Here is a 24,520-nt window from a genome sequence, read left to right as displayed (position 1 = left end):
AGAGAACGACTGAAGAGCAGAGGCCTGCAGAGTCCTCCTTATATACGTACTGGGGAGGACGATGAGTAAGCGTATAGGAAGAGGGCATGTGACGTCCAGAGGACGCTGACTGAGCGATGAGTAACACTGAGTAAGGGAGCATAATCGACATAAGGTCAGATAGTCCATGGCTGAGTAATGCGAGTAATCCGGACGCTGTCTAGAATAGTCCGGAACATCGTAGAACGTACCAGAATCATATGGAGGGATGGCAGGATGGCAAGTAAGTACAGAACAAAAGAATGTACGTATATGGTAAGTAGGAAAGTCCATGCTGGCGTATGGTAGACGCACAGCCACTATCACTGCCACTCCCGGTCCGGCACAGCCGTAGACACAGAAGTTCAACAACGGCGTGGAGGTCTATTCCTCCCGTCGTCTCGACGACCTCATCCAGTACATCGAGAGCAGGCGAAGAGGGTCCGACTTCGACATTGTACGACGTGAGGCCGGGCGGCTTGCCGCGCTGGTCAGAGCGCACAGACTGCGTTCGGGGGCAGTTGCGGCTGAAATGGCCGGGTTCGCGGCAGACAAAGCATTTGCCAGCCGCCTGCAGGTCCGCTTTTTCGCGGTCGCTAAGTTTTGGACCTGCGGCAGGCCTGTTCCCATTCGGACGCGGCCGATTACGATCGCGTCCACCGTGCTGCGAAGATGAGTTACCTCGTGCACGGGAGTCGGACGAGGGACCGTGTGTAGGACGCTTCTCAGGGCGAGCATCACGATGGCTCATGCGGCGTTGGTCCGACCGCTGCGAGCGCGAGCGTGTCTTCTTGAAGCTGTCGCCCTCCGGGCGCATTTCAGACTGACTGTTGTTACTGCGGTTGTGGCGTCCCGCGCGCTGACCGACTTTCTCAGCGATCTCAATCAGCTCCGCGGCCTCGCGAACCTCGGACCAGCTCGAATGCGACGGGGTAAGCTCCTTCTTCCAGAGCTCTTGCTGGATACTGATGCTCAGGCCGTTCCAGAGCTTGTCGACCATGTCGCGCTCGGAAACAAAGCCCACCATCAAGAACAAGCTCTCGAGCTCGTGTACGTAGTCTCGTACACTGCGATCACGCTGACTGCAGTTCCGCAGCTTCTCGCGCATCTGCAGCCGGTAGTCGACCGGGAAGCAGTAGTTGAATAGCTCGACAAACAGCTCCTTCAATCCCCAGCGACGAGGGTCACTCGAGACGGTGGTTACAAAGAAGCGGTAGGCGGTGCCGGTCAAGTAGTTGGACACCGTCGAGGCGTGCATGGCTCGCTTCACGCGGTACCCGGCGATGAACTCGGTCATCTGCCGTAGGAACTTATGAAAGATCTGCGCGTCCGCGCGCCCGTCGTAGGGCTCTGGTTTCTCAGGCTTCAATACAGGAGCAAGGTACTTCTTCGTCTTCCTCTTCTTCTTGCGGTGACGACGAGACTGATCTTCAACACGCTGTTGCAGATCCGGGTCGACCCCATTCAGACTCTCGTCCGTGTCCGACGACGACTCAGAAGAGGACGACGACGACGACGACCCACTGTCAGAAGGTCCATCGCCTCCGGCAATCCCATTGAAGGCCTGCCCGAGATAACTCCCGGGCTCCAGTTGTGCCATGGGCCGCAGCGAAGATGATCGCGCACGCGAGTCCGTGTGACTCCCCGCACGTCCTCCCGCAGCACCAACCACGGAGTCCACGAAACGCCCGGCGAGCCCATTGTTAACAACATGGGCGCGCGGTTTGCTCTTAGAGTGTTTCCGAACAGCCTGAGGCAGCACAGGCAGAGGCACCTCGGGAGGCTGGGACTCACGCAGCTCCCGAACCTCGTGTCGAAGCGCAGCTAGCTCTCGAGCGAGCGCACTTTCAGTAGCTGACGGTGCGGGCTCGGGACTCGGCGCGCTCGCGCGCAGCGTTGAGGAGCGCGAACCATGGTGACGCGAGGGCGCGCGAGCCGTAGGTGCACTCTGTGCCTCCTTTCGGGCTTGCCAGTAAGCAAGCATTTCGCGCTGCTCATCCGTATTGTATGTAGCTAGCACGTCTGCCGGGGGCGCCAAATACACATCGAGTTCGCGCTGTTGAACTTCCGGCTGGAGTTCGTCATGAGGGATTCCACTCGCGCCCCAGTTGCGGGCGTCGACGGCCTTTCCCTTGTCTTTCGAGGGCCCTTCACCTCGAGAACTATCGCTCGAAAGCGACGTCTGACTATGGTTGCGCACGAGCTGCGTACGACGCTCGATGCGCTCGCGATCAGCGGCGGAGATCGCGTTCTCCGCGGCCTGTACTGCCTGCGTCTGCGCAGCGGTGAGAGGCGCCTTGCGCGCGACGGGGGTGCGGTCAACGGGTAGCGAGCCCGTGCTGCGACGGCGACGCCGGACTTCAATCCACGGCGCACCTTCCTCTTCATCGGTGACCTCTTCTACGGTCACAGGACGTGTCCTTCCGGCGGTAGGAACTGTCTGCTCGCCAGAGACATGTGGGGAAGGGGATATATTGACGTTGTATGTAACAGACATCTCGTTCCCGGCACTAGGCACGGGAGACGGCGTTCTCGAGCGCACAACCTGACTGTAGGACAGTCCAGGCTGACGCTCGGCTCCAGAGCTGATGCTCGCGGGTCCGAAAGCGAGGTCCGAAGACCCGGTGAGGGGACTAGAAACAAGCGACGCATCAGTGGTATCGTCAGGAGCAGGTGACGACGCACCTTGGGCAGGAACAGCAGAGGGAGCGACAGGCCCCGCGCGCGTGTTTCTGAGGTTGTAACGAGCCGACATCTCGGACTCCAGGGGGTTGTTGTGTGTTGAGGGAACTGGGGAAAGTGTCGCCGAGAGGAGGGGTCGAGTTGATCAGACTCGAGGTGGCCCAGTCGGTCGACAGAAGCAGAGGGAGTTAAGAGACGAAAAGCGAGTTGTAGAGGTTGAGTTCGAAGACTAGCTGTCAAAAATATGTCACGTTCGCGATCCGAGAGGAGCGGTGGCGTGACACGAGAGGGAAGAGATTCACGCTGAGAGGGACAGGTTACGAGTCTGTCGATTCAACAGAGAATACTGCCGTACAAGAGAGAGAGAAGCAGAGTATTTATACAAGCTCGGGAGACCTCGGGGAGAATCGGAGAGTGAGACCAAAGAGTAAGCTAAGAACGGAGAGGAGGTCAGATGAACGAAGGGAGTAAGACCAGGCGTTGAGTGAAGGAACGTATACGAAAAGAGGAGGATGACGGGAAAGGAAACAGTCCGTATTAGGAAGAGCGCTCATCGCTACAGATGACCGACTTTGTGGATTTTCTCGTTCAATATATGCTCAGCTTACTTCCTGAGCTCGCCGTTGGCATATATAATGGATGCAGACCTGCACAGCGCTCACAAATTCGATACAGCAGAGAGGCGTACATCAATCGACATAAGGCCCCCGAGACCCCTCCCCCACCTCCCACCCCGGGTCACGGCATCTTCCGGTGCCTCCCTCGTGCGCCAACTGTTACTATTGGGTGACCAGAGGGGCGATGCACGTCCTGCTGTACGCTACGACTTTATGAGTGTATGGAACCATTGTGTATTGACCTAAGCTCTCAGTGATGTATGGCGATAGTTTCCAGACCGTTTCAATTTTTACGCACTCGTGCCACGACTGGAGCCCCAAGCGTTGAACGTTGAGCGCCAGAGCGCCCTGGTGAGCACAAGTAGTGCTAATGGCCACTGACTTAAACTCTGTTAGGTTGGGTGGACAGAAACAGTGCGGCCTACTGACACGAAAGTCATCGTATTAATTAGCCTATAGCTATGGGGACGTCATCCCAGCGCGAGCCAGATCGTCGCCAGGGACGCTAGTCCAAACTGAGAACCGGAGTCCCCAGAATAGACTTGTGGGACGGAGGGCTGGCGAGAGAGGACATTGCATCTATGTTGCTTGGGAATAGTTTGGCTGTCTCTGCATTCCGCTCGAGAGCACAACGTGTATTCACGGTCTCTTTAGTGTGCTTTTCCCGAACGATGAGCCTACTGATGCAGGCGAAGGACCTAGTGGACGGACCCCCGACTCATGAGCGAGGTGTTGAATCCGAATCCGCTCGGTTTTTCCTATGCTATGAAGAGACTGTGAGCGGATTTCGAACAAGTTACACCAGCGCTCACAATTGGAAGCCCCTACGTTTGGGGTAGCGCCAACCGCGAAGGCGGGCCCTTGCGCATCCAATCTTACTCCGAATCATCTCAGGCGCAAGTGGAATGATTAGGTAGGTACACTTTGCCTGGTTGCCTGGTATCCTTGTTCTTGTTTTTACTTTTGAAAGATGTCTTTTACGAGAGCGTCCATACCGGGAGGTGGTACCTGTGCCCACCAAGTCGGCGCAGCATCGGGCCAGGAGAGATTTATGTGGCATACTTATCTGGTGGAGATTTGGAAACCCAGAAGATCACCTGCTCATTGTCTGATACGTGAGCTAATTTCCGCCGAGTTTAAGGATAACAACGTACACCTCGCGCATACACGCGTGGCATGCGTGCATACGTCAAACGATGGTCCCAACGCAGTAGGACAACCCGCGTTTTGGTGAACGGCGGGTGAAAGCGCGGTGCCGATATGAATTGAAGGCACGCAATGGACAGCGGGCGGCCTGATGTCAGAATAGGTTATTTCTGATACATTGACGGACACTCACCGTGGACTACGGCGCAACCTTTAGGAAGGCAGCGCGCGGCTATTCGCGGTCGCATACCTGGCATGTACATGCATCAGCGGGGACGAGGAGGTATCAATTGGTGGGTGCTGAGGACACCGACAGTACGTTACCGGTATTCAGCTGCTATGGCCGCAGAACGCCTGATGACCGTGCGGCATCGCGAATGACTTATGCGCGCGATAGGACACCCACGACTGCATGTCAGAAGGTACACGGCATGGGAGACAGGCCGTCAGCGCGGGCGAACCTACGCTCGGACGATTAGGCTCGCGAAGCCGGTGCTATCCCTGAGGAGACTGATGTGCCTTCGCTGCGGGTGCAGGCGGGGCATGCGCGCGAAGCACGTCGAATCGAGGGTTCTGTATGAAAGAAGAGGCGCCTCGTGTGATAGTCAGGGCGTGCGCGCGAGCCCGTGTCGGCGCACGGGGACGTCATCTCGCAGATGCGCGCACGGGTGGGTGGGCGCAGCGCGCGGTGCATCGGTCGGTGGCACAGGCGAGTGGGGCGTCGGGACAGGGGCTGGAGGGAGTGTGGTTGAGGCAGAAACGGCTAGGCCGGGGAGTGTGCCTATGTGCTCCAGGACTCGTAGAGAACATCTCGGATCCGAAAGCAGATTGGTTGCGTGATCTGAGGAACGATGGAATCGATCACACTGCGTAAATGCTGGCGCTGCCACAGAACGCTGCCGTTCCGGACTCGAGATACCCAGATCTTGGCAGCCAGACGGGGGCCCGTCGGTATATAAAGCGTCAGCATTGACGCAACAGCTCCTGCCTCTCCCCCGTCCCGAGCGATTCTGCAGACGATTGTGCGTCGCGCGCGATGGGCGGTAGCAGAGCGAATGTGAGCATGGGACGAACGTGGCCGGATCTGGCATCAAACTCGCACGGGCGCAAGGCTCGTTGTCGCCGCCCTCTGCAGGCCTGTGCTGCTCTCACCCTCGAGCGTCCTCGCGCCCTCCGTCCACAAGGCTCGCTCTCCCCGCACCGCGACATCCCGCCGTGTCCACACCCCCGGCTCAGCCCCGCTTCTCCTTCCCGCCCGTGCCTCGTCCGCCTCGCCCAGCCGGTTGCGGAGAAACACAGGGTGTCTGCCCCCGCTACGCCCGCCCCTTCGCGGATTTCCCGGCCGCGCCGTATCTTCTCACATCGTGCACGACCCCTCCGCCTTCGTGACCTCTAAATCTGGCTGCTCGTCAATACCATGATCCATCTCGATCACAATCACGCCGCCTCCCTCCCCGCACACGCCAGCTCCCCAAGCCTGATCCTCGCAAACTCCCCGCATGCTGATCAGGCCGCTGCCTCCCCGTGGTCGTCCCCCTCGCGTGATCCCAGACCGTTCTATCCGGATTCCCAGGACCACGCCCCGCCAGAGCCCTCTGAGCAGCCTCAGCCCGCGCAGGACGAGCCGCAGGACGAGCCGCAGGACGAGCCGTCGCTCCCGCATTCGGCTGGCCCAGGCGCCCCTACCGACTCCCAGAATCCGCTTTCTCTTTCTGAGCCATCGCCACGCAGTACGGCAGACGCGCGCTCACCGCCTCCCGACAGCAACTCCTCGCTGACGCCCCCTCCGGATGCCGCGACTCCCAATCCAGCGACGGAGGCCCCATCACAACCACCCGAGGACACGACGGACACCGCTGGTATGGCCGAGCAGGCTGGAGCACAGGGATCGGAAGAGGTCGACAAGGCATCTCGTCAGTCCACTCCTCTCAGCGAACTGTCATCAGCCCCCGAGACCGCACCAGACGACGAGAACACTGGCGGAGACGCGCAGTCCAATTCCAAAGACTCTGGTGCAGACGCAGGCGATGCCGGGGCTTCCTCTTCGTCGCAGCAGTCGTCGTCGACCAATCACAACCAACAAAATATCTCTGCGCGATCCGCGGGGTCAGGTGGCGACCAGAGTGCGAGTACAGGCGGTCAAGCCCCTAAACAGGGCTCGGACGGTACGCTCTCGAGACAACACTCTCAAGCCTCAAGTTTATCCCCTACACATTCGAAAGCGCCGTCGCTTGATCCTAAAGTGGTCAGCATCTTGGAGCTCAACTCGCTATTGCTCAGGTATGTGGACTACGAGTGACGGGGGACCCGGACTCTGAATGTTCTTTGTAGGGTATCTATGGACTTCCAAGCGCGAGGCGTGCCCATGACGGACCAAATCTTTCATCAGTACGCCACTATGCTGCTATGCTTGCGAATGTGGTACTGACTGGAGCCTTCAGGTACTCATTAAGACTGCAATCCAACCTGACGTGGATAGCAGCCGCTGCGGATGAAAACCACAAAGTCGTGCGTATACCCTCAGGTTGAATAGATGCGATGGTACTAACGGTTTGGCAGAGCCAAAGTCTTATGGCGCTCCCCATCATGACACCACCTCCAGTCGTGGAGTTCGCGGAGATGGACCGTATTATGCACGTATATCGCGAGCTCCCGAACATCTTCTCCAAGGAGCTTGCACGTCGACAGCAAGCCGCCGGTCCCGGGGCCATGAATGGCAACGCGAAGCGCGAGCGTACGGAAGAGCCCTTTGACAACGCACACAAACGGCGTGACACTGGCGAGACCAAGGCGCAGACGCCATCGGGGTTCTCGACGCCCGGAGCAGGCCCGTCTACGCCACTTCCTCCGCCACAGCTCATGTCGCAAAACTCCAGCCATTCAAACATGAACATGTCTAGCGGCCCAGTGCAGCGTATGAGTAGTCCATCTATGCCGCCCCCGCCCGTGCCACCCGGTGCGATGGGGCCAAACGACGCTCAGGTCGCCGCGATGCGTGCGCGGCAGCTGCAAATGCGCCAGGCCCAACAACAGCAGGCCCAGCAGCAACAACAGCAGCAGCAGCAGCAGCAACTACAACAACAGCATAGCGAGAGCAGCCGGCAGATGTCACCACCCGCAGGAATGGGGCCACAGCACGGCGGGGCGGGGCCGTCGCCAATACCGACGCTATCGCAGCTCACCCCCGCGCAGCTCGCGAATCTGCAGAGTATGGGCCCGATGGCCGTACAGCATTTCCAGGTGCTTCAAAATCCGAGTCATCCGTTCATGCAGTATCTGGTGAGCCAGGTTCCCGGGTTCATGTCGTTGCCGACCATGGACAAGCTCCAGAAGATGCAAGTCGCGCAGGTAAGTTATCAGGCGCGTCGGTGACTGGTGCGGTGCTCACCATTCTTGTCCAGACCATGCTACAAGCCCGTCGACAAGCCCAGGCCCAGGGTGGAAACGGCGGATTCCCCCAGGGTCCCATCGCTCCCCAACATTCCGGAGAAGGAAGCCCGTCACGAATGTCACCCGTACAGCAGCAGCAGTCACCCATGCAGCAGTCATTCCCCTACGGCAGCGGTGGCGGCGGCGCCCCCAACGAGTCGCGCATGATGTTCACGCCCCAGCAGCAAGCAGCACTAGCGCAGATGAACCCGCAGCAGCGACAGCTCCTCCTCATGCAGCAGCAGATGCTCCGCGGGGGTGGCGGCGGCGGAGGCGGCGGCGGGAACGGCATGAACCCACAAGCGATGGGCCAGCAGCAGATGATGCAGGAGCGGATGCGGCTGGAGCAGCAGCAGCGCATGCAGGCTGCCGCCGCCAGCCAAGGCGGCTCGCAGAACATGGGCGGCATGGACGGCTCGCAGTTCCCCGCGCTCCGCTCAAATCCAGGCATGCCTGGGATCGCCCGCAGTGCGCGGACCCCATCCGAGTCTGGTCCTTCACCGGTCTCGCAGCACCGGATGGGCGGCGGCGGCCAGAGCCCAGAAGAGCAGCACCAGCGCGCGATGATGATGCAGCAGGCGCAGGCCCAGCGCGCGATGGCCATGGGCGGCGGCGGCTTCCCCGGCGGGCAACAGCAGTCTGGCGCACAGGGCTGGAGCCAGAACGGCATGGGCCAGATGCAGCAGCAGCAGCAGCAGATGGGCATGGGCGGGCAGAGCCAGTACGGCATGGTCTCCCCCCCAGGCTCGGCGGGCGGGTCTGGCGGCGGCGGCGGGTTCCCGGGCATGGGTGGGGCGCCGTCGCCCGCCGCGTCGGGCAACGGCGGTCAGATGTGGAGCCAGGGCGGGGGGCAGTTTGGAGGCGGGCCGTTCATGGCGCCGTCGCCGTCGGCGAGCCAGCACGAGGGCATGACGCCCGGGCGCGGCGCGTCGGGGACGCCGGGGCCGCACCAGCAGATGCAGGGCAGCCCGACGGCGGACCAGGCGGGCCTGAACGACCTCGATTTCTTCAACTGGGGACAGTGATCGCTGCCGCCTTCGTTGTTGGACGCTGCCTCACCCCCTCGCCTGTTCCTTTGGCTATCCCATCACCCCCACCCGCTCTTCGTCTTCTTTGCTCCCTCTTGTATACTCCCCGTTGTCCCTCGTCGTTCTCGCGCGCGCTCCATGCTTAATATTCTCGTCCGTCTGTCCACCCTCTCTCTCTCTATCCGCTGCTCCTCCGCTCTTCTGTCTATCCTTGTCTTTGTCTGTACCGTAGGGGCCCGATGATAACTACTAGCTGTCGCAGTACCTTCTCTGACCGTATCCGATACCTCGCTCCGCTGTTGTATATCTCACGCCCTGCCCCTGCCGCAGCGCATCGACGCAGACCGCTTTGCTGGCAACGACGTGCTTCGACGCCTGATCGGCGCTGAAACGTTGACGTCGACGATACTGAGGAACCTCCTCAGGCTCGAGCGAGTAAGATGAGACGCTGCACCGCGTCGTGCTACTGTATCACCGCTGCGGGGGTGCGGTGCACTGATATCGGGGCGAATTTGATTGTCACCGAACCGTTCCTCCTCCTCACCGCACCTTTGATAGCTGTGAGAGAGCACGGTGTGTTCTCGCTGAAGATCCGGTCTCGAGAGGGCATCGTACTCTGTTGTCGTGTCCGCACCGCGAGCCGTTCACTGTACACGACGCGCGTCTGCGCTGAATTGAGGGGCCGCGGCGGCAATGTACGCAGCACAGCCCCCACAAGGGGAGTGACTCGGCGGACCCGATCAGCAGGACCATCAGCACGTCGACGTCGTCTCTCCAAATTCGAAGTCTCCTCGTGCCAGCGCCCTGTGCCTTGCGCCTGGGGGGCCTTATAATATCTCGCACTCTCTCTGCAATCAATGGACTGCTGCCATATCATCGCGCCACTATAACTTCCTCTCCCTGACACTGCTGTGCTACTACGACCTGGACGGACGTGCACGATGGTGTTCGCAAGACTCGCCCCGTCGGACAAGGACGCGTTCTTCGCGCTGCTCGACGAGTTGAGTACCACACCTTGTGCTGAGATCTGAGCTCTCGTCCCTGCCACTGCCAGCGTGCCTTCGCTGCGTCCTGCCAGTGGGCGTGGTGGCGGTGACGCTCTGACCGCTCCGCGTACCTGATCTAACCACCCCCCGCGCGTGCTCCGCAGGTACTTCGCGTCCCGCCCGGACCTTTTCAACGGCTCCGGCTCGGGAGAGAGCAGCACGGGAGGCATGAACGGCGTCCCAGCAGGACCGGCGGGCAGGGCCCAGAACGCTGCAGCGTCCGCGGTGTCAAGCGCGTTCTCCCAGGCCGCGAACCGCTCCGCGGACGCCAACGGGTGGAAGCGGCCTAACCCGGTGCGTGCTCTCTTCATCCCCACCGGTCCCTGTGCACTGACTGTGAATTGTGGGTGTGTAGGCTGCGACAGCGGAGATCGGCAACTCGGTGGGGCGCGTGGCGGCCGCGGCCGCGGCGCTGAAGCTGAACCCAGGCGAGCAGACCCCAAGCGGGAATGGCGGGTTCCCGCGTCCACCTGCGAGGAGGATGAACACGGGCTCGTCGAACGAAGAGCCACCCCCACCAGAGCATGCTAAGCTCACACCCACAAGAGTGAGTCTTCCTCTCAGATCGTTCACGCTTTGGCCGTACTCCCGCCGCTGACGCCAGCTCTCCCACCCGCGCAGAAATTCGGCGACGTCGACATGTCGTCGGGCAAGAACATGTTCAACTCCCTGCGGAACTCGACCGCCGCGAAACACGCAGCGCCCGCGCAGGTCGCCCCGCCGACCCCGCCCGCGTTCCAGCGCAAGAACGACTTCGCCCCACCGCCGAGGCGCGTGCCGTCCACCGGCTCGTCGCGCTCGTCCGTCATCTCGAACTCCGCGCCTCCACCGCCGATTCCGCGGCGGACGCAGGAGCCGGAGCCGGAGGAGAGCGGGGAGTGGGCGGAGGCGATGTATGACTACCATAGCGAGGACCCGGGCGATCTGGACCTGCAGGAGGGCGTGCGGGTGCTCATTTTGGAGAAGACGTCGGATGATTGGTGAGTGCTGTGGGTTACACATGAATTGTTGCTCTGGCTGACGAGCGTTCGTTTTTTTAGGTGGACAGGGGAGATCGACGGTCAGCGGGGACTCGTTCCCGCGGCGTACGTCAAAATTCTCTAGTTCCCGACATGACTGAAAAACCCTGCTGCTACGAGCGCCGTTGCCGTCTGCCACTAGACTCTCTTTACCCCAGGACTTCTTGTGTCTTCCTTCCGTTCATCATCTATGTATAGTGGCACATATGTACTCCTGACGACTCTTTGTCTCTCTATCTTATATTAGGCTGATGCAAGGATTATTTGCATACCCCCAGGGCGTGTCTCGTCGGTCGCTGTAGGCTGTAGCCTATAGAACCTTGTTCGTAACATGTGCCAAATGGTGTCGGCAACGTCTAGTTTTCCTCCAGAAGATCCAGTGCCTTCACCTGTGTGCATTGATCCTTCATTCGGCAGGTGAGTTCACATTGTACATCCGTGAAGCTTATCTCACGTACTTTCCTCTGTGGGTATGGTATTATATTCAAGGTTTCGCACCGGAAGGGATCGAGTGGCAAATGTTCGTTGAACGTTTCCCTCTTTGGTGCGTGTGTTCCTCGTCTTCATTCTCTCTTTGGCATACAGGCAATATCCCAGATCGAATCTTCTAGCTTCACAACGACACGCATAATCTCGACAATTCAAACATTGAACTCCGGCTCAGCAACCTTGCGTCTAAAATCGGCCACCCCCGCCTCGATGACCTCCTCCACCTTCCTGGCCCGTAACTCGCGGAACTCGTCGGTCAGACGCCAGCCTTTCCAGGCCGTCTCCTCGCAGACCTCCCACCACTCCCGTGCGAAGGGATGTCCGGGCGCGCCCGCATAGCCCCACGGTTTCCCGTCGTACGGCTGTACGAACGGATTCAGCACCGCAGCCATGCTGGGGTGCAACGATCCTGTGAAATGCACGATCTTCGGGTCCTCCATCTCGTCCATCTGCAAGGCCGCGCGCTCCGGCGTGTGGTGCGTCGCGTACGTGCCGAGGCCCTGCGCGTTCCACTGGAGACTGAGCGGGAGCCAATCGGTGCCGAAGTGGACGTTCAACGCGTCCTGGTCTTGCATCCTCGAGTCTTTCATCGTGGCGGCGAGGGCGTTCAGCTCATCGAGGCGCTTCCGAATGGTCGTGAGGTTCATGAGGAGGACGCCGGCGTTGAAGTATGGAGGCTGCTTGACTCCGTCGTGGCCCACAGGAAACCCAACGTCCACTGCAGCCGCAATGGGCTTGCCCTGGAGGTCGACGTCCCAGAGCTCCTTCAGGTCTCCACGGATCAGGACGTCGGCATCCAGGTACAAGACCCTTTCGACCGGCAGCCTCGGAATCATCCCGATCTTAGCCCAAGTGAGTCCTCGAGGGAACGGTTGCTCGGCGTGTGGCTCATCGGAGGATCGAGGGATGTCGAGGAATACAATGGTAGCATCTGCACCGTCCGGGACCGAGTGCCTGAGCCTCTGTTTCACGTCGTCGGAGAGGTCTTGACCGACGACGTAGAATGTGACGCGGCCCTTGGTGTGGCGGACGGCGCTCCGGATCGCGACTGCGGCAGCGATAGCGTACTCCGCGTCGATCGTGAGCGCGACGTTCACACCGTACCCCAGCGCGTTATCGAGGCCCTCCTTCAACTCCGCCTTCTCTGCGACGAGGAAGCCGATGCGCATATCCACCGTCTTCTGCAGGACGACCTGGTACTGCGTCCCGGAGGAAAGAACGTCGTACTCGCCCTTGTGCAGCGCGAGGAACGCGTCAATCCCGCGCTTCGGGTGATGCATGCTCTCCTCGGGCTCCTTGTCCCAGCGATAGTCGTCGAAGATGATGACCGCGCCCTTCCGCGCAAGGCGCCACGCGAGCTCCCCGTCGAGGAACGTGTCGTCGGCCTCGTGCGAGCCGTCGACGTAGACCCAGTCGAACCCTGGCTGCGCAGCGGACATCTCCTCGGTCAAGAGCGTCATCAGTGCAGGTACGCTGAACATGGGGAGGATGCGGAAGGGCTTCGCGGTGAGTGCGAGGTTGTGCATGAGCCTGCGGTGGCGCTCGCGGCCTGCGGCGGTCTGCATGAGGTCGAAGTGGTCGATGCAGACGATCTCGCCGCCGTCGCGGCACAGCTCGGTGAGGAGGAAGACGGCGGAGCGACCCTCCCAGGAGCCGATCTCGAGCACGCGGGCGTGGGGGCTGTGGATGTGGTGGAAGAGGCCGCGCCATGTCTCGATGTTGAAGGAGAACCAGTCCTGGGTCTCCGTGAAGACGTAGCCCGGTTGTTCGGTGGACGCAGCGGCCATTTGGTGTGCTGTTGGGTTAGGTGAGTGGGGGCGAGGACTGGGTAAACGTGGTCAGGCTCACATGGATGGTACAGCTCTAGTGCAAGGAGGTGCGGGATGCTAGGAGTACCGCGTCCTGGACACCCAGATACGCTACACAAGTGCGCCAATGCGCCCGTCATAAGCACTATCCTGGTCCAGGGATAGACCTGCGGTACCACTGACCGCCAAAAGAATCCGGCGCCACTTCAGTCGTCGCCTGACCCTGAACTACCGCAGGCTACGACCGGTACGACACACTCCGTACTTCTGAGCCACAAACCAGGACCCATCGCCGCCTTACAAGGTTTGACTGCCCTTCGGTGGGCGTTCAAAGCTACCGATCATCTATCGGACTCGCACGTTGGGACCACGCAAGGCGCCGTCGAGAGGGCTTCGGCGTAAGGGTCCTGTCGCTGCGGCAGCGATTTTGGGTTGTACAATCCTCCGAACACCTGGGCGCTGTGGGGCCACTGTCGCTTGTCACTCATATGGTTTAGTGGGGCAGGGTGTACCACATGTTGGAGGGCGCCTTGTCTTGTGTGGGTCGCAGACAAGTGTCTGGGCGCTGTTGCTGCGGCAGAATAACGTCGTGGATGCTAGGACCGGTATGTGAACGTCCGGAATGACGACCAACCTGCATAGTTATTCTGGGAGTGCCCTGAGTGCTTCACCCGAGTCATTTGAATATTTTAAGGCAAGTCGTCCCGCTCAAACCGTACCGGATTCCTCGTAACGTTTGATCCCACCTTCTCACACATCGATGCTCAGCAAGGAAGAGCTCATCCTCATTACCGGAGGCCACGGCTTCATCGTGAGTCACCGTGCCCCTCGATGCCCTGCAAACGTTCTGAGCCATCGTAGGGGGGTCACATTTCCCGGAGGCTCGTGGGCCTCGGCTATCGCCTCCGGGTGGTAGACATCGTCCCCGAACCTCCTTTCAACGCACCCCGCGTCGGCGAGGTAGTCATAGGCAACCTGTGCGACCCCACATTCGCTGCTCGAGTCGTTCAAGGCGTGGGTTACGTGCTCCATTTCGCCGCGACGATGGGCGGAATGGGGACGATCCACGCCTCGAACGACTTCATCATCTACCGAGAGAACCATCTCATGACCGTCAACCTCGTCGACGCCTGCACTGCAGCGGGCGTCCGGGGATTCTTCTATGCGTCCTCCGCTTGTGTCTACCCGGAGTCTCTCCAGATTCCCGGTTCAGACGTCTCCCTAGCGGAGTCCGACGTATGGAAGAACCCCCCTCCGCGCCCTCAGGGCCTCTACGGACTCGAGAAGCTCGCAAGCGAGCTGGTCCTCGAGCAGCACCGATCCCACATGGAGGTCAGGATCGCCCGCTTCCACAACGTATTCGGACCGCTCGGGTCCTGGTACGGCGGACGCGAGAAGGTCCCGGCCGCGTTCCTCCGCAAGGCGTTCGCGGTACGGCTCTCCGAAGCCATGGCTACCACGTTCGAGGTGTGGGGGGACGGCTCGCAGAGACGGAGCTTCTGCTTCATCGACGACGCGGTTGAAGCGGTGCTCCGTCTCTTGGGGTCAGACTGCAACGAGCCCGTCAACGTGGGCTCGGATCAGGCTGTCTCCATCCAGCAGCTCGCTAACATGGCCCTCGCGGTCGCCGGGGTCGATCCGGCGAGCGTGTCGTTCGAGTACAAGACCGACAGACCGGTAGGCGTGGGGTCTCGGAACTCGAACAACGCGTTCGCCCGCTGGGGTCTTGGGTGGACGCCGGAGCATTCCCTGGAGAAAGGGATGCGTATCACAGGCGAGTGGATCCACTCACAAATGGTTCAGATGCTCTCTACGATGGACGATGCAGAGCGGCACAGGTTTCTCCGCCTCTCCCAGACCAGTGACATGGTCGATCTGCAGACTGACGCCATCACTTTCGCCATCCTCCTGCCAGTGACGTCTCGCGGATCTGACTCGCCTGGAGACTGCTTGAAGAACCTGCGGACGTTCACGAAGTCACTCTCTCAGACCACCCTCGACGACGTGGTACGACTCGGAGAGCGATACGCACTCAGATTCTACATTGCCATAGACGACGATGACGATTTCCTGTGGAGGTCGGAGCCTGAGGGAGGTAACGCTGTAGAGGCCGTCCTTCGCGAGGAGGGTTTTACAGACCTAGTAACCTTGCGATGCGACCTTCCACGGGGCCATGTCTGCGCTCTCTGGCGGGACTGCGCCGAGAAGGCGTACCAGGACAAGTGCGACTACTACGTCCTCATGGGGGACGACGTGGTCCTACAAGACGCGAACTGGATGTCCACCATTCATCACAAATTCGGCGAGTTGGCGGAGAAAGAGCACGTACCGCATGGTATTGGGTGCGTCGCGTTCACAGACACCTCCTTCCCCGGAATGCCCACCTTCCCCGCCATCCACCGCACCCACATGGATATCTTCGGTGGGCAAGTCGTACCGGACTGCTTCACGAACCAGGACGGAGATCCCTTCCTCTTCCAGCTCTACCGTCGGTGGGGGTGTGCGTCCATGATCGCGTCGCGCATCCACAACAAGCTCGGAGGGAGTGAGGCGGCGCGATACGAGAAGGTACACGCTACAGGCTGGACGTTCCAGCCGCTAGACAATGCCACGAAGGCCGTGGAAGACTGGCTTCGACGTCGAGCACCGGGACTCGAGCGGAAGCTTGCCCTGGACGTCGTAGTGCCATGCTATCGCGTCGACATGCGCCCTCTCGACAGATTCCTTGCACTTCAGCAATCGCCGACGTTGGCCGTCATGTTCATCATTATCGTCGACGACCCCAACTCTCCCCGGATCGGAGACTTGACCCAGAAGTATGGCAGCCGCCCGGACGTCCGCATCCGGGTTAACGCGCAGAACCTTGGAGCCTCCGCATCCCGCAACCGCGGTCTTCTGGAGTCAGCTGCAGAGTGGGTCGTCTTCCTGGACGACGATGTGTTGCCAGACGACAGCCTCCTCCTGGAAGCCGAGAAAGCCATTCGTGCGCATCCAAAGGCGGTGGGTTTCGTCGGGAACGCACAGTTTCCTATCGCAGACTCCGTCTTCACCGCTGCAGTCCACCTAGCAGGAGTCACGTACTTCTGGGACATCGCGGAGAAGATTAAAGAGGACGTACCCTGGGGCGTGACGGCGAACCTCATCGCTCGCCGCAATGTGCCTGACGATGTGCAATACGACCTGCAGTTTCCGAAGACGGGAGGTGGAGAGGACATCGATTACTGCCGCAAGAAGAGGGCCTACTCGCTGAAACACGGAGGCGAGGGTTTCTGGGGCGCCCCGGCGGTCAAAGTCACCCATCCGTGGTGGAACGGCGGTCGTCGGTCCTACTGGCGATTCTACATGTGGTCGAAGGGCGACGGCGGACTCATCAGGCTATACCCCGAGTATTCTTACCGCGACGCGTTGCCGAACGCTGCGGAGTGCTTGCTGCTGTGCGGGGTGCTACTCGCTGCTGGGTGCGGTATCGCTCTTCTCGACGCGTCCCTCGGGCTTCGAGTCGCATATCTGGCATTCTTGATGGTGTTGTCAGTGGTCATCGCAGCCGTCACGCACGACCTAGCCCGTCACCTCGTACTGCATCCCGAGCGAGTACGAAGGATGAAGACCACCGTCTCGGGAGCTCTGTGGGTGATCGCCATCACGGAGGGGACCCTGCTACGAGTCTTTTCGGAATGGGGAAGGGTGGTTGGCATCCTGGAGCGCGGTGAGTACGGCATGCTGCTGAAGAGATTTGATTGGTTTTGTGGTAGATGGGGCGACGGACCGAAGGGGGAAGAGTTGAGGAACAACAAAATAAGGCTGGTTTTGGCTGTGGCGATTTTCGGAGTTCTGGTAGCATTCGTTCGCGTGTAATTTCTGTATAGATATCTTGCGAATTATCGTTCCTGGCTGCAGATCTTTTGACGTTGAACGTTGAACGTTAGTCGTAAAGTGCACCGGCGAGAACTTGAAGAGTTTAGATAATCGCAAGCAACAAGAGGAGAGTCCTGTGGAACTCATTCTCGTTCATAGACAAGGGTGTTCAGCTGTATGCACGCTCTTGCATTTTCGAAGGGTTCGGCTGCGTCGGACGAGATCAAGAGGCCAAGATGGTGGACGGTGTCGAACGCAGCTGGCGTCGCGTAAAATGACCGAATTGAGCAAGTGTTCCCTTTTCGAGAGTGGCCAAAACGAGTCAAAAGGGCTGTGCAGGGTAACGTGACGCGGGCGGTTCCGCGAAAAAACGCCGGCGCTTTGAAGACGCGACCATAAATAAGGTTCAGGCGCGTCTTGTCGCGTCGCCCGCGTTGCCGGCGCTGACTTGGCCCACCAACTCTGCATCTTTCCCTCCGCCCCCCACCTCGCTCTGCCCTCTCATCCGCCATGCGGGTCACAAGACAGCGTGCACGCACTGCACAGTCGGCATCGACGACTCCCAGTACTGCGGTATCGCCCGTATTCAGCACCGGTGTTTCTTTGAGAACCACTCCTGAAACCTCCAACATCGACGAAGAAGAGGATGAGCTCATCCTGCCTGACAAGAAGCAAGCCAAGAAGGTCAACACCAGAGTGAGCAAGAAGCGTGCCCGTGAAGACCCTGTCGACGAGGAAGACGAAGAGTTGGAGCAAGCACGGGCCTCCAAGCGTCGCATCACACAACAGGCTGTCTATGTCGAGATAGCCACGGTGAAGGCAACACAGGTCAGCGAGCTTCGCGCAAGGACGTCAATGGTGGTTGCTCATCCTTCCCCGATTCTGATAGGGCTCTCAGTCGAATTCGACGCCATCTAGGGCCGTGCGTGCTCGGAAAGCCTCTATCATCCAAGATGATGCCTCGAGTTCGGAGGACGACATAGTGGAGTCCGATGACAGCGGGTCAGAGTTTGACCCCGAAGGCGACGCTGCAGAGTCAGACTTGGCAGATGAACTTGACGACGACGACGAAGAGGTCCTCCTGTATGACGCTACTCAGCAGTCCTTGCAGACCGCCCGTGAGGACCGGGAGCGTGCTGCGGGGCTCACTAGCGCTGGTGCCGGCTCGTCGAAGGCGCGACCTCCCGCCAACAAAGCAGCGGCCTTGAGGGCCGCTGCGGCGGAGCGGCGTCGTGCTCAGGATGAGAGCTCCGATGTCATTGATTTGACAACCGAGCCCGAGGCGTTGCTGTCTGAGTCGGAGTCAGACGAGGAACCACTTTCCAAGGGCAAGGGTAAAGGCAAGGCCAAGGGCAAGGGTAAACAGGTCGCCAAACCTCTCCCTCAGAAGAAGTCGATGACCATCGCGGAACTGAAGAAGCTCAAGAAGGAGGAGCGAAAGCAAGCAAGAGAGCGTCGCTACGTTACCGCTGTGGAAGAGGCCGCACTGCGGAAGGAACTTGGGCGACGTCTTACATATGTAAGTCTCACCGCACAACACAGCGGGCTCATTGTGCTCATGCACCACACACATAGGCGGAGAAGTCGACCATTGCGCTTCACAAGCACCATGCTGAACTCAAAGATGTCTGGGGCGACCTCGAACAGAAGATCGAGGTCGTCGTTCCGCAGAAGGCTGAGCAGCCTGCGAACTTGAAAGTTCAACTTTTGCCGTTTCAACTCGAGAGCCTGTACTGGATGAAGCAGCAAGAACAAGGCATCTGGAGTGGAGGCATGCTTGCGGTGAGTAGTTGGAACACCCCGATTGTATGACATCCACTCATGGTCGTTCGCAATAGGATGAGATGGGGTTCGTGTTATTACATATCTGTGCGTTGCTTCCTCTTATTAACGTATGCTTTAGTATGGGCAAGACTATCCAAATGATCTCCCTTATGGTCTCCGACCACGGCGCGAAGCCCAACCTCGTCATAGCGTGCGTTGCGACTATTCGATTTTGTACATGACCATCTTACGTCGACATACAGCCCTACCGTCGCTATCATGCAGTGGAGGAACGAGATCGAACTGCACACAGACAACATGCTCAAGACGCTGGTGTGGCACGGCGCGTCCAGGGAGTCCAGCATCAGCGAGCTGAAGAAGTATGACGTGGTCCTTACTTCGTACGCCGTCGTGGAGAGCTGCTTCCGCAAACAACACAGCGGTTTCAAACGCAAGGGAATGATCGTAAAGGAGAAGTCCGTTCTCCATTCGATCAAGTGGAACAGGGTCATCGTAGGTTCCTCTTCTCTCCGTTGTAAATAATTGCTAATTCACATGGCGTCCCCTCAGCTCGACGAGGCGCACAACATCAAAGAGCGACAGACGAACACTGCCAAGGCTACCTTTGAGCTACAAGCCAAGTACAGATGGTGCCTCTCTGGAACGCCGCTACAGAACCGTGTCGGCGAGTTGTATAGTCTCGTCCGCTTCTTGGGAGGTGACCCATTCTCGTACTACTTCTGTACGTCGCGGTGAATCCTCGGAATGCGCTGCTGTGTGCTCATCGTTCGACAGGCAAGATGTGCGACTGCAAGTCGTTGCATTGGAAGTTCAGCGACAAACGGTCGTGCGATGGTTCGTCCTCTTCGCAGTTGATCCGGTTTCTGGCGTTGACTGTCATCACTTTCAGATTGCGGGCATAGCCCGATGAAGCACGTACGTGTTCCCCGCCATTCAAACTCGTACAGCGGGCTGACTTTCCCTACTTTTAGACATGCTTCTGGAATAACGAGATCCTGACCCCTATCCAGAAGAATGGAATGCAAGGCCCAGGCGAGCACGCATTCAAGAAGCTGAAGATTCTGTTGGACAGGATGATGCTCCGGCGTACGAAGGTCCGTCAGCGCTTCGCCTTCTATGTATGCGTACTGACTCTTTCGGTCTCAGGTTCAACGTGCAGACGACCTTGGCTTGCCTCCCCGGACCGTCGTTATCAAACGAGACTACTTCAGCCCAGAGGAGAAAGAGCTCTATTTGTCCCTGTTCTCGGATGCCAAGCGGCAGTTCAACACCTACGTAGGCCAAGGCACAATCTTGAACAGTATGTCTTAGCTTATCTGTCTTCACATCCCGCCGCTGACATTTGTCCGTAGACTACTCAAACATCTTCAGCTTGTGAGCTGTTCCATGTGCGGAAGTCTCGTATATCTGCTGATCATCCCCACTAGGCTCACTCGCATGCGGCAAATGGCGTGTCACCCGGATCTGGTACTGCGCAGCAAGAACAACGCAGGCATGTTCGTCCAGGAAGAGGTCGATGAGGGAACTGTCTGCCGTCTCTGCCACGAGTTTGCGGAAGACGCCATTCAGGCGAAGTGTCGTCACATCTTCGACCGCGAGTGCATCAAGCAGTACCTCGAGGCTGCCATAGAACTAACGGTGCGTCACGCCACGCATATGTCGCCGTCCATAGCCTTACATGTCGATATCAGCCCGCGTGCCCCGTTTGTCACGTCGCCCTCACCATCGACCTCGAAGCTCCTGCTTTGGAGTTCGAGGAGACTGCGAAGGCGCGTCAGGGCATCCTTGGCCGCCTTGACCTCGACAAATGGCGCTCGTCGACTAAGATCGAGGCGTTGGTGGAGGAGCTCAGCAACCTTCGGGCGCAGGACGCGACCACCAAAAGCATCGTCTTCAGCCAGTTTGTCAACTTCCTCGACCTCATCGCGTTCAGGCTGCAGAAGGCGGGCTTCACGGTGTGTCGTCTGGAGGGTACGATGAGCCCGCAGGCCCGTGATGCCACCATCAAGTACTTCAGTACGTCGCCCTCGCCATTACTGTAGTCATCGTGTGGCTTACATCTGTCGCAGTGAACAACGTCCATGTCACAGTCTTCCTCGTCAGCTTGAAAGCGGGAGGTGTTGCGCTGAATTTGACGGAAGCTTCGCGCGTGTACTTGATGGACAGCTGGTGGAACCCCGCCGTCGAGTTCCGTGAGTAGTTTCCTCGCACTACTCTGTTCCTTTGCTCACAACACATTGCAGAGGCCATGGACCGTATCCATCGTCTCGGACAGCACCGTCCCGTGCAGGCGATCAAGCTCGTTGTAGAGGATAGCATTGAGAGTCGTATCATCCAGGTAAGCTCGAGTGCACGCAGCTGTCGAGACGGCCCTGTCTGATCATCGACGACCACTAGCTGCAAGAGAAGAAGGGTGCTATGGTCGACGCTACACTTTCCGCTGACGAATCGGTAGGTGGTTCAGTGTTCTCGGTGTCAACGCGGTGTTGATAGAGCGCGCTCTTGTAGGCAATGGGCCGCCTGACTCCCGAAGATGTGAGCATTCCCGATCTTCATCCCCGCTTGCATCTTACTAACGCTTGGCCACGTCCTAGCTTGGTTTCTTGTTCAGACTATGAACCACCCTATCCCGGTGTAGTGCGCAGACGTGCACTAGACTGCCTATACCCACACCACTGCCAAACCAAGTTTACAGAACCGCGCCTAATTGTGACCCCAGAAAGTATGGTTATATTCATATTGTAAATCGTGTTTGCGTCCGTGTCGCTCCGTTGTCCTTGTCGTAGATCCGCTTTCTTGTTGCCTCGCTCTCCGTACGCATGTTCTTGGTACTTATCTTGTATGTAGTATCCTATGTGTATACACGTGTCACCCTCTTGGTCAGTCAGACCTGGTTCTTGTCATCATCAATGCAGTCCAAAAAAGGCCTCCGCAGTCCTATTATACAGCTGTGAGTAGTAGAATTACACGAGAGGTTTGAGGTATATGCGAGTCAGGTTCCGCCGGCCCCTATCCTCTCACAGGCGAGAGTTCTTGGGCATCTTCTTGATCGCCTGCCGCACGCCCATGTCGCCGAGCACATCCTCCGAGCCCCCCAGGATGGCATCGTACGGCGATGTCCGATGGTACTGCGGGAACAAGTTCAGCCACAATATCTAGATAACAGCGAGAGCTACGTACGTTCTCGATGAGTTTGCCCATGCCGGTAGCGGTGATTCCCCGACCCCCGAACAGCAGCGTCGCGTCCTCCGCAGTCTCACGCCCAGTACGGGTGACATACCTACGAACACATCCGTGAGCCTGCTGTTACGGTAGCCAGAGAGTAATTTCACGTACTGCTTCAGCAATCCAATCGTGCCGGCGATCTTGTCCGACTGCTCATCGTACGACATCTACACGCAAACGGTCAACCTCCGCAGAGCATGACCCGGAAACCACGACGCACGTTGTTCATCTGGTGCGTAACGAACTCAAGCCAATTCTGCCCAGCCTCGATGCGCGCAATCATATTCGCGAGGCGCGCGCGCACAACAGGCTGCGCGTTCAGCGGCTTCCCGAACGCGACGCGCTGCGCGGTCCACTTCAGGCACTCCTCGACGACGCGGCGCTGCGCGGCGAGGCTCGTGCACACGATCATCCAGCGCTCGTGGTTGAAGTTGCTGAGCACGACCTGCATCCCGCGCCCGACCTTGCCGAGCGTGTTCGCGACGGGTGCGCGGGCGCCGTCGAAGGTGACGTAGGATGTTCCGGCCGTGGACGAGTAGGCGGTCTTCACGGCTTTGGTCGAGATCGCGTCTTGTCGGGGAACGAGGATGACCGTGTATGCGTCCTGTGTGAGGGAAGCGACACGATTAGTGGCAGGAACAGGTGCACGAGCTGAGTGGGGGACATACCCCTGTTCTGCAGGCAGTTGTGAAGTAATCCGAGAACGTGCCGTTGGTGATCCACCTTCAAGCATAGAAGTATACCGTTAGCTTGAATAATGGGAGTCCCAGATCCCGAGAATTGCGCACTTCTTGGTTCCTGTGATCACCCACTCGTCCCCGTCGCGCTCAGCATACGTCTGCAGGCCACCAACGTCGCTCCCCGCGAATGCCTCGCTGATAGCTAGGCAGATGAACTTCTTGCCGTCCAGCACCTCGGGGACGACCTGCGCCTGGAGCTCGGGCGAGCCGTAGTTCAGTACTGGGGGTAGACCAATGACCTGTCCCGCTAGGAGCGCGTCGACATAGGAACGCGTTCCAAGCCGGCCGACCTCGAAGTTGATGATGAGCTGGACGGGAAGGTCAGTATGTCAAGTCAGACATTTGTATAGAGATAAAGACCTCGTGGAAATGGTCGAACTCCTCTGGCGTGATGATGCCACCCATGAGTGTCCGCCCCTTCAGATGCTTCCCGGGACCAATGCGCATGGCCGGTATGTTCAATTCACTGTGCGCGCGCGTTAGCGTATGCTGTACCACGCAATAGTAAATTATATATCAGCACACCATAGCTTGTCGACGACGTCCTGCGATATCCGCTTGCCGTCATCTTCGTGCTTGACGGCGTCCGGGTATACGACCTCCTCGAAGAACTTCCGGACGGCTTTCTGGAATTTGCGATGGCTCTCGTTGTAGTATGGACTGTGGAAACCGGGTGATAGCCACGCAGGCTCTCCGTAGGGCACTTGCGAGGATTCACCCGCGGCCAAGGGCTTGACCACCTCTTTCTGGCCCTCAATAGTCCCAATTTGTAGACGGGCGTATTGAGGCTTCAGGAGGACTTCGTGACGGTGGAGGCCAAAGAAGGCCTCGGTTGCGTCTTTTCCAGCTGGTCGACTCTTTAGCTACGGTGCTCGTGCCATGGCTCAGAATCCCACGCACCGATGTTCTTGGTGAGCAGTACGCCGGCACCTCCGGGATGTAGGTTCACAAAGCGCGAGATGTCAAAGACCTTAGAGTCAATGATGATCCACTGTTATGCCTTTCATTTTAATTCCTGTAGAGTTTGCGCTGGATGGTGCTCACCAAGTCCCCCGACTTGTTGTGCTGGGATGAGGCGGTGGTGTCAGGCGTCAACCACGAGAATTACGCGAGAGCTCTTACCAGTGCGACCTCTTCAACCGTGAATGTCTTTCCAGCCATGACCTTCCTACTTTCCTAGAGTCGTCTGCGCGTGTCGAAGTGAGAGTGCGCTGAACAGAGGGGTCCGGGGTTGAGAGTGGTCTACCCCGCGCGCGCGGGGAGACCGATGTAAAGTAACCGGATTCCGGAGCGATCGGGCGCGCGCTTGTTGTAAGTGATGGTGCATATGATTCTTCCGGTCCCATTCTGGAAGGTCTTCTTCTCTCAGTGATTGACCAATCCGGATGGGCGTTTTAGTGTTCATGACATATGGCTGAAGGATTTGAAAACATACACATCCCGGAGAAGTCTGAACAACGCAAAGGCTCTACTTCGTATTGTAAAACCCAGGGAAACTTGTGAGCGGTAGTCTATTGATCACGTTCAGAATGGCTAGAAGGGAAGCCAACGGATTATCCATCGACGTGCAGCCGCAAACGTTGAACCGAACCACTACCGAACCTTGTTCGATTTACCCACTGCACAAACAGTA

The 24,520-nt window shown here is 58.8% G+C and overlaps 6 protein-coding genes across 6 annotated transcripts; 3 read left to right on the top strand and 3 right to left on the bottom strand.

Annotated features, from left to right (window-relative positions):
- Positions 1–755: 755 nt before the first annotated feature.
- TRAVEDRAFT_45041 (uncharacterized protein) lies at positions 756–2,773 on the bottom strand (the record flags this gene model as incomplete). The annotated part of the gene is made up of 2 exons (XM_008036916.1): positions 756–823; positions 883–2,773. 2 exons carry the CDS (start codon positions 2,771–2,773, stop codon positions 756–758), a joined length of 1,959 nt encoding a protein of 652 aa, XP_008035107.1.
- Positions 2,774–5,880: 3,107 nt separating this feature from the next.
- Positions 5,881–11,260, top strand: TRAVEDRAFT_63620 (uncharacterized protein; the record flags this gene model as incomplete). The annotated part of the gene is made up of 11 exons (XM_008037680.1): positions 5,881–6,628; positions 6,686–6,743; positions 6,795–6,851; positions 6,905–6,971; positions 7,023–7,811; positions 7,865–8,913; positions 9,479–9,493; positions 10,071–10,260; positions 10,322–10,513; positions 10,588–10,946; positions 11,007–11,260. 11 exons carry the CDS (start codon positions 5,881–5,883, stop codon positions 11,068–11,070), a joined length of 3,588 nt encoding a protein of 1,195 aa, XP_008035871.1. The 3' UTR covers positions 11,071–11,260.
- A 366-nt stretch (positions 11,261–11,626) lies between these two features.
- Positions 11,627–13,261, bottom strand: TRAVEDRAFT_35587 (glycosyl transferase; the record flags this gene model as incomplete). Its single annotated transcript, XM_008036753.1, has 1 exon — positions 11,627–13,261. One exon carries the CDS (start codon positions 13,259–13,261, stop codon positions 11,627–11,629), a length of 1,635 nt encoding a protein of 544 aa, XP_008034944.1.
- Positions 13,262–14,042: 781 nt separating this feature from the next.
- Positions 14,043–17,137, top strand: TRAVEDRAFT_116408 (glycosyltransferase family 2 protein; the record flags this gene model as incomplete). Its single annotated transcript, XM_008037679.1, has 3 exons — positions 14,043–14,093; positions 14,144–15,196; positions 15,506–17,137. The coding sequence occupies 3 exons, from the start codon at positions 14,043–14,045 to the stop codon at positions 17,135–17,137; spliced, it is 2,736 nt and encodes a 911-aa protein (XP_008035870.1).
- A 492-nt stretch (positions 17,138–17,629) lies between these two features.
- On the top strand, positions 17,630–21,630 carry TRAVEDRAFT_144646 (uncharacterized protein). The gene is made up of 19 exons (XM_008037678.1): positions 17,630–17,965; positions 18,027–18,656; positions 18,713–18,919; positions 18,976–18,986; positions 19,041–19,112; positions 19,165–19,414; positions 19,472–19,643; positions 19,697–19,756; positions 19,812–19,837; positions 19,894–20,016; positions 20,069–20,222; positions 20,275–20,296; positions 20,350–20,560; positions 20,614–20,938; positions 20,992–21,114; positions 21,166–21,260; positions 21,320–21,373; positions 21,431–21,457; positions 21,517–21,630. The coding sequence occupies exons 1-19, from the start codon at positions 17,648–17,650 to the stop codon at positions 21,538–21,540; spliced, it is 2,904 nt and encodes a 967-aa protein (XP_008035869.1). The 5' UTR covers positions 17,630–17,647; the 3' UTR covers positions 21,541–21,630.
- A 203-nt stretch (positions 21,631–21,833) lies between these two features.
- On the bottom strand, positions 21,834–24,115 carry TRAVEDRAFT_144642 (acyl-CoA dehydrogenase NM domain-like protein). The gene is made up of 11 exons (XM_008037677.1): positions 24,010–24,115; positions 23,932–23,952; positions 23,788–23,878; positions 23,413–23,734; positions 23,248–23,353; positions 22,936–23,195; positions 22,816–22,870; positions 22,368–22,751; positions 22,259–22,314; positions 22,103–22,202; positions 21,834–22,050 (listed from the first exon to the last, which is right to left on the bottom strand). Exons 1-11 carry the CDS (start codon positions 24,046–24,048, stop codon positions 21,940–21,942), a joined length of 1,545 nt encoding a protein of 514 aa, XP_008035868.1. The 5' UTR covers positions 24,049–24,115; the 3' UTR covers positions 21,834–21,939.
- Positions 24,116–24,520: the final 405 nt, after the last annotated feature.

This window comes from Trametes versicolor (genome assembly GCF_000271585.1).
Source record: "Trametes versicolor FP-101664 SS1 unplaced genomic scaffold TRAVEscaffold_3, whole genome shotgun sequence".
NCBI lineage: Eukaryota > Fungi > Basidiomycota > Agaricomycetes > Polyporales > Polyporaceae > Trametes > Trametes versicolor.
This window is presented reverse-complemented; position numbering and strand designations above follow the sequence as displayed.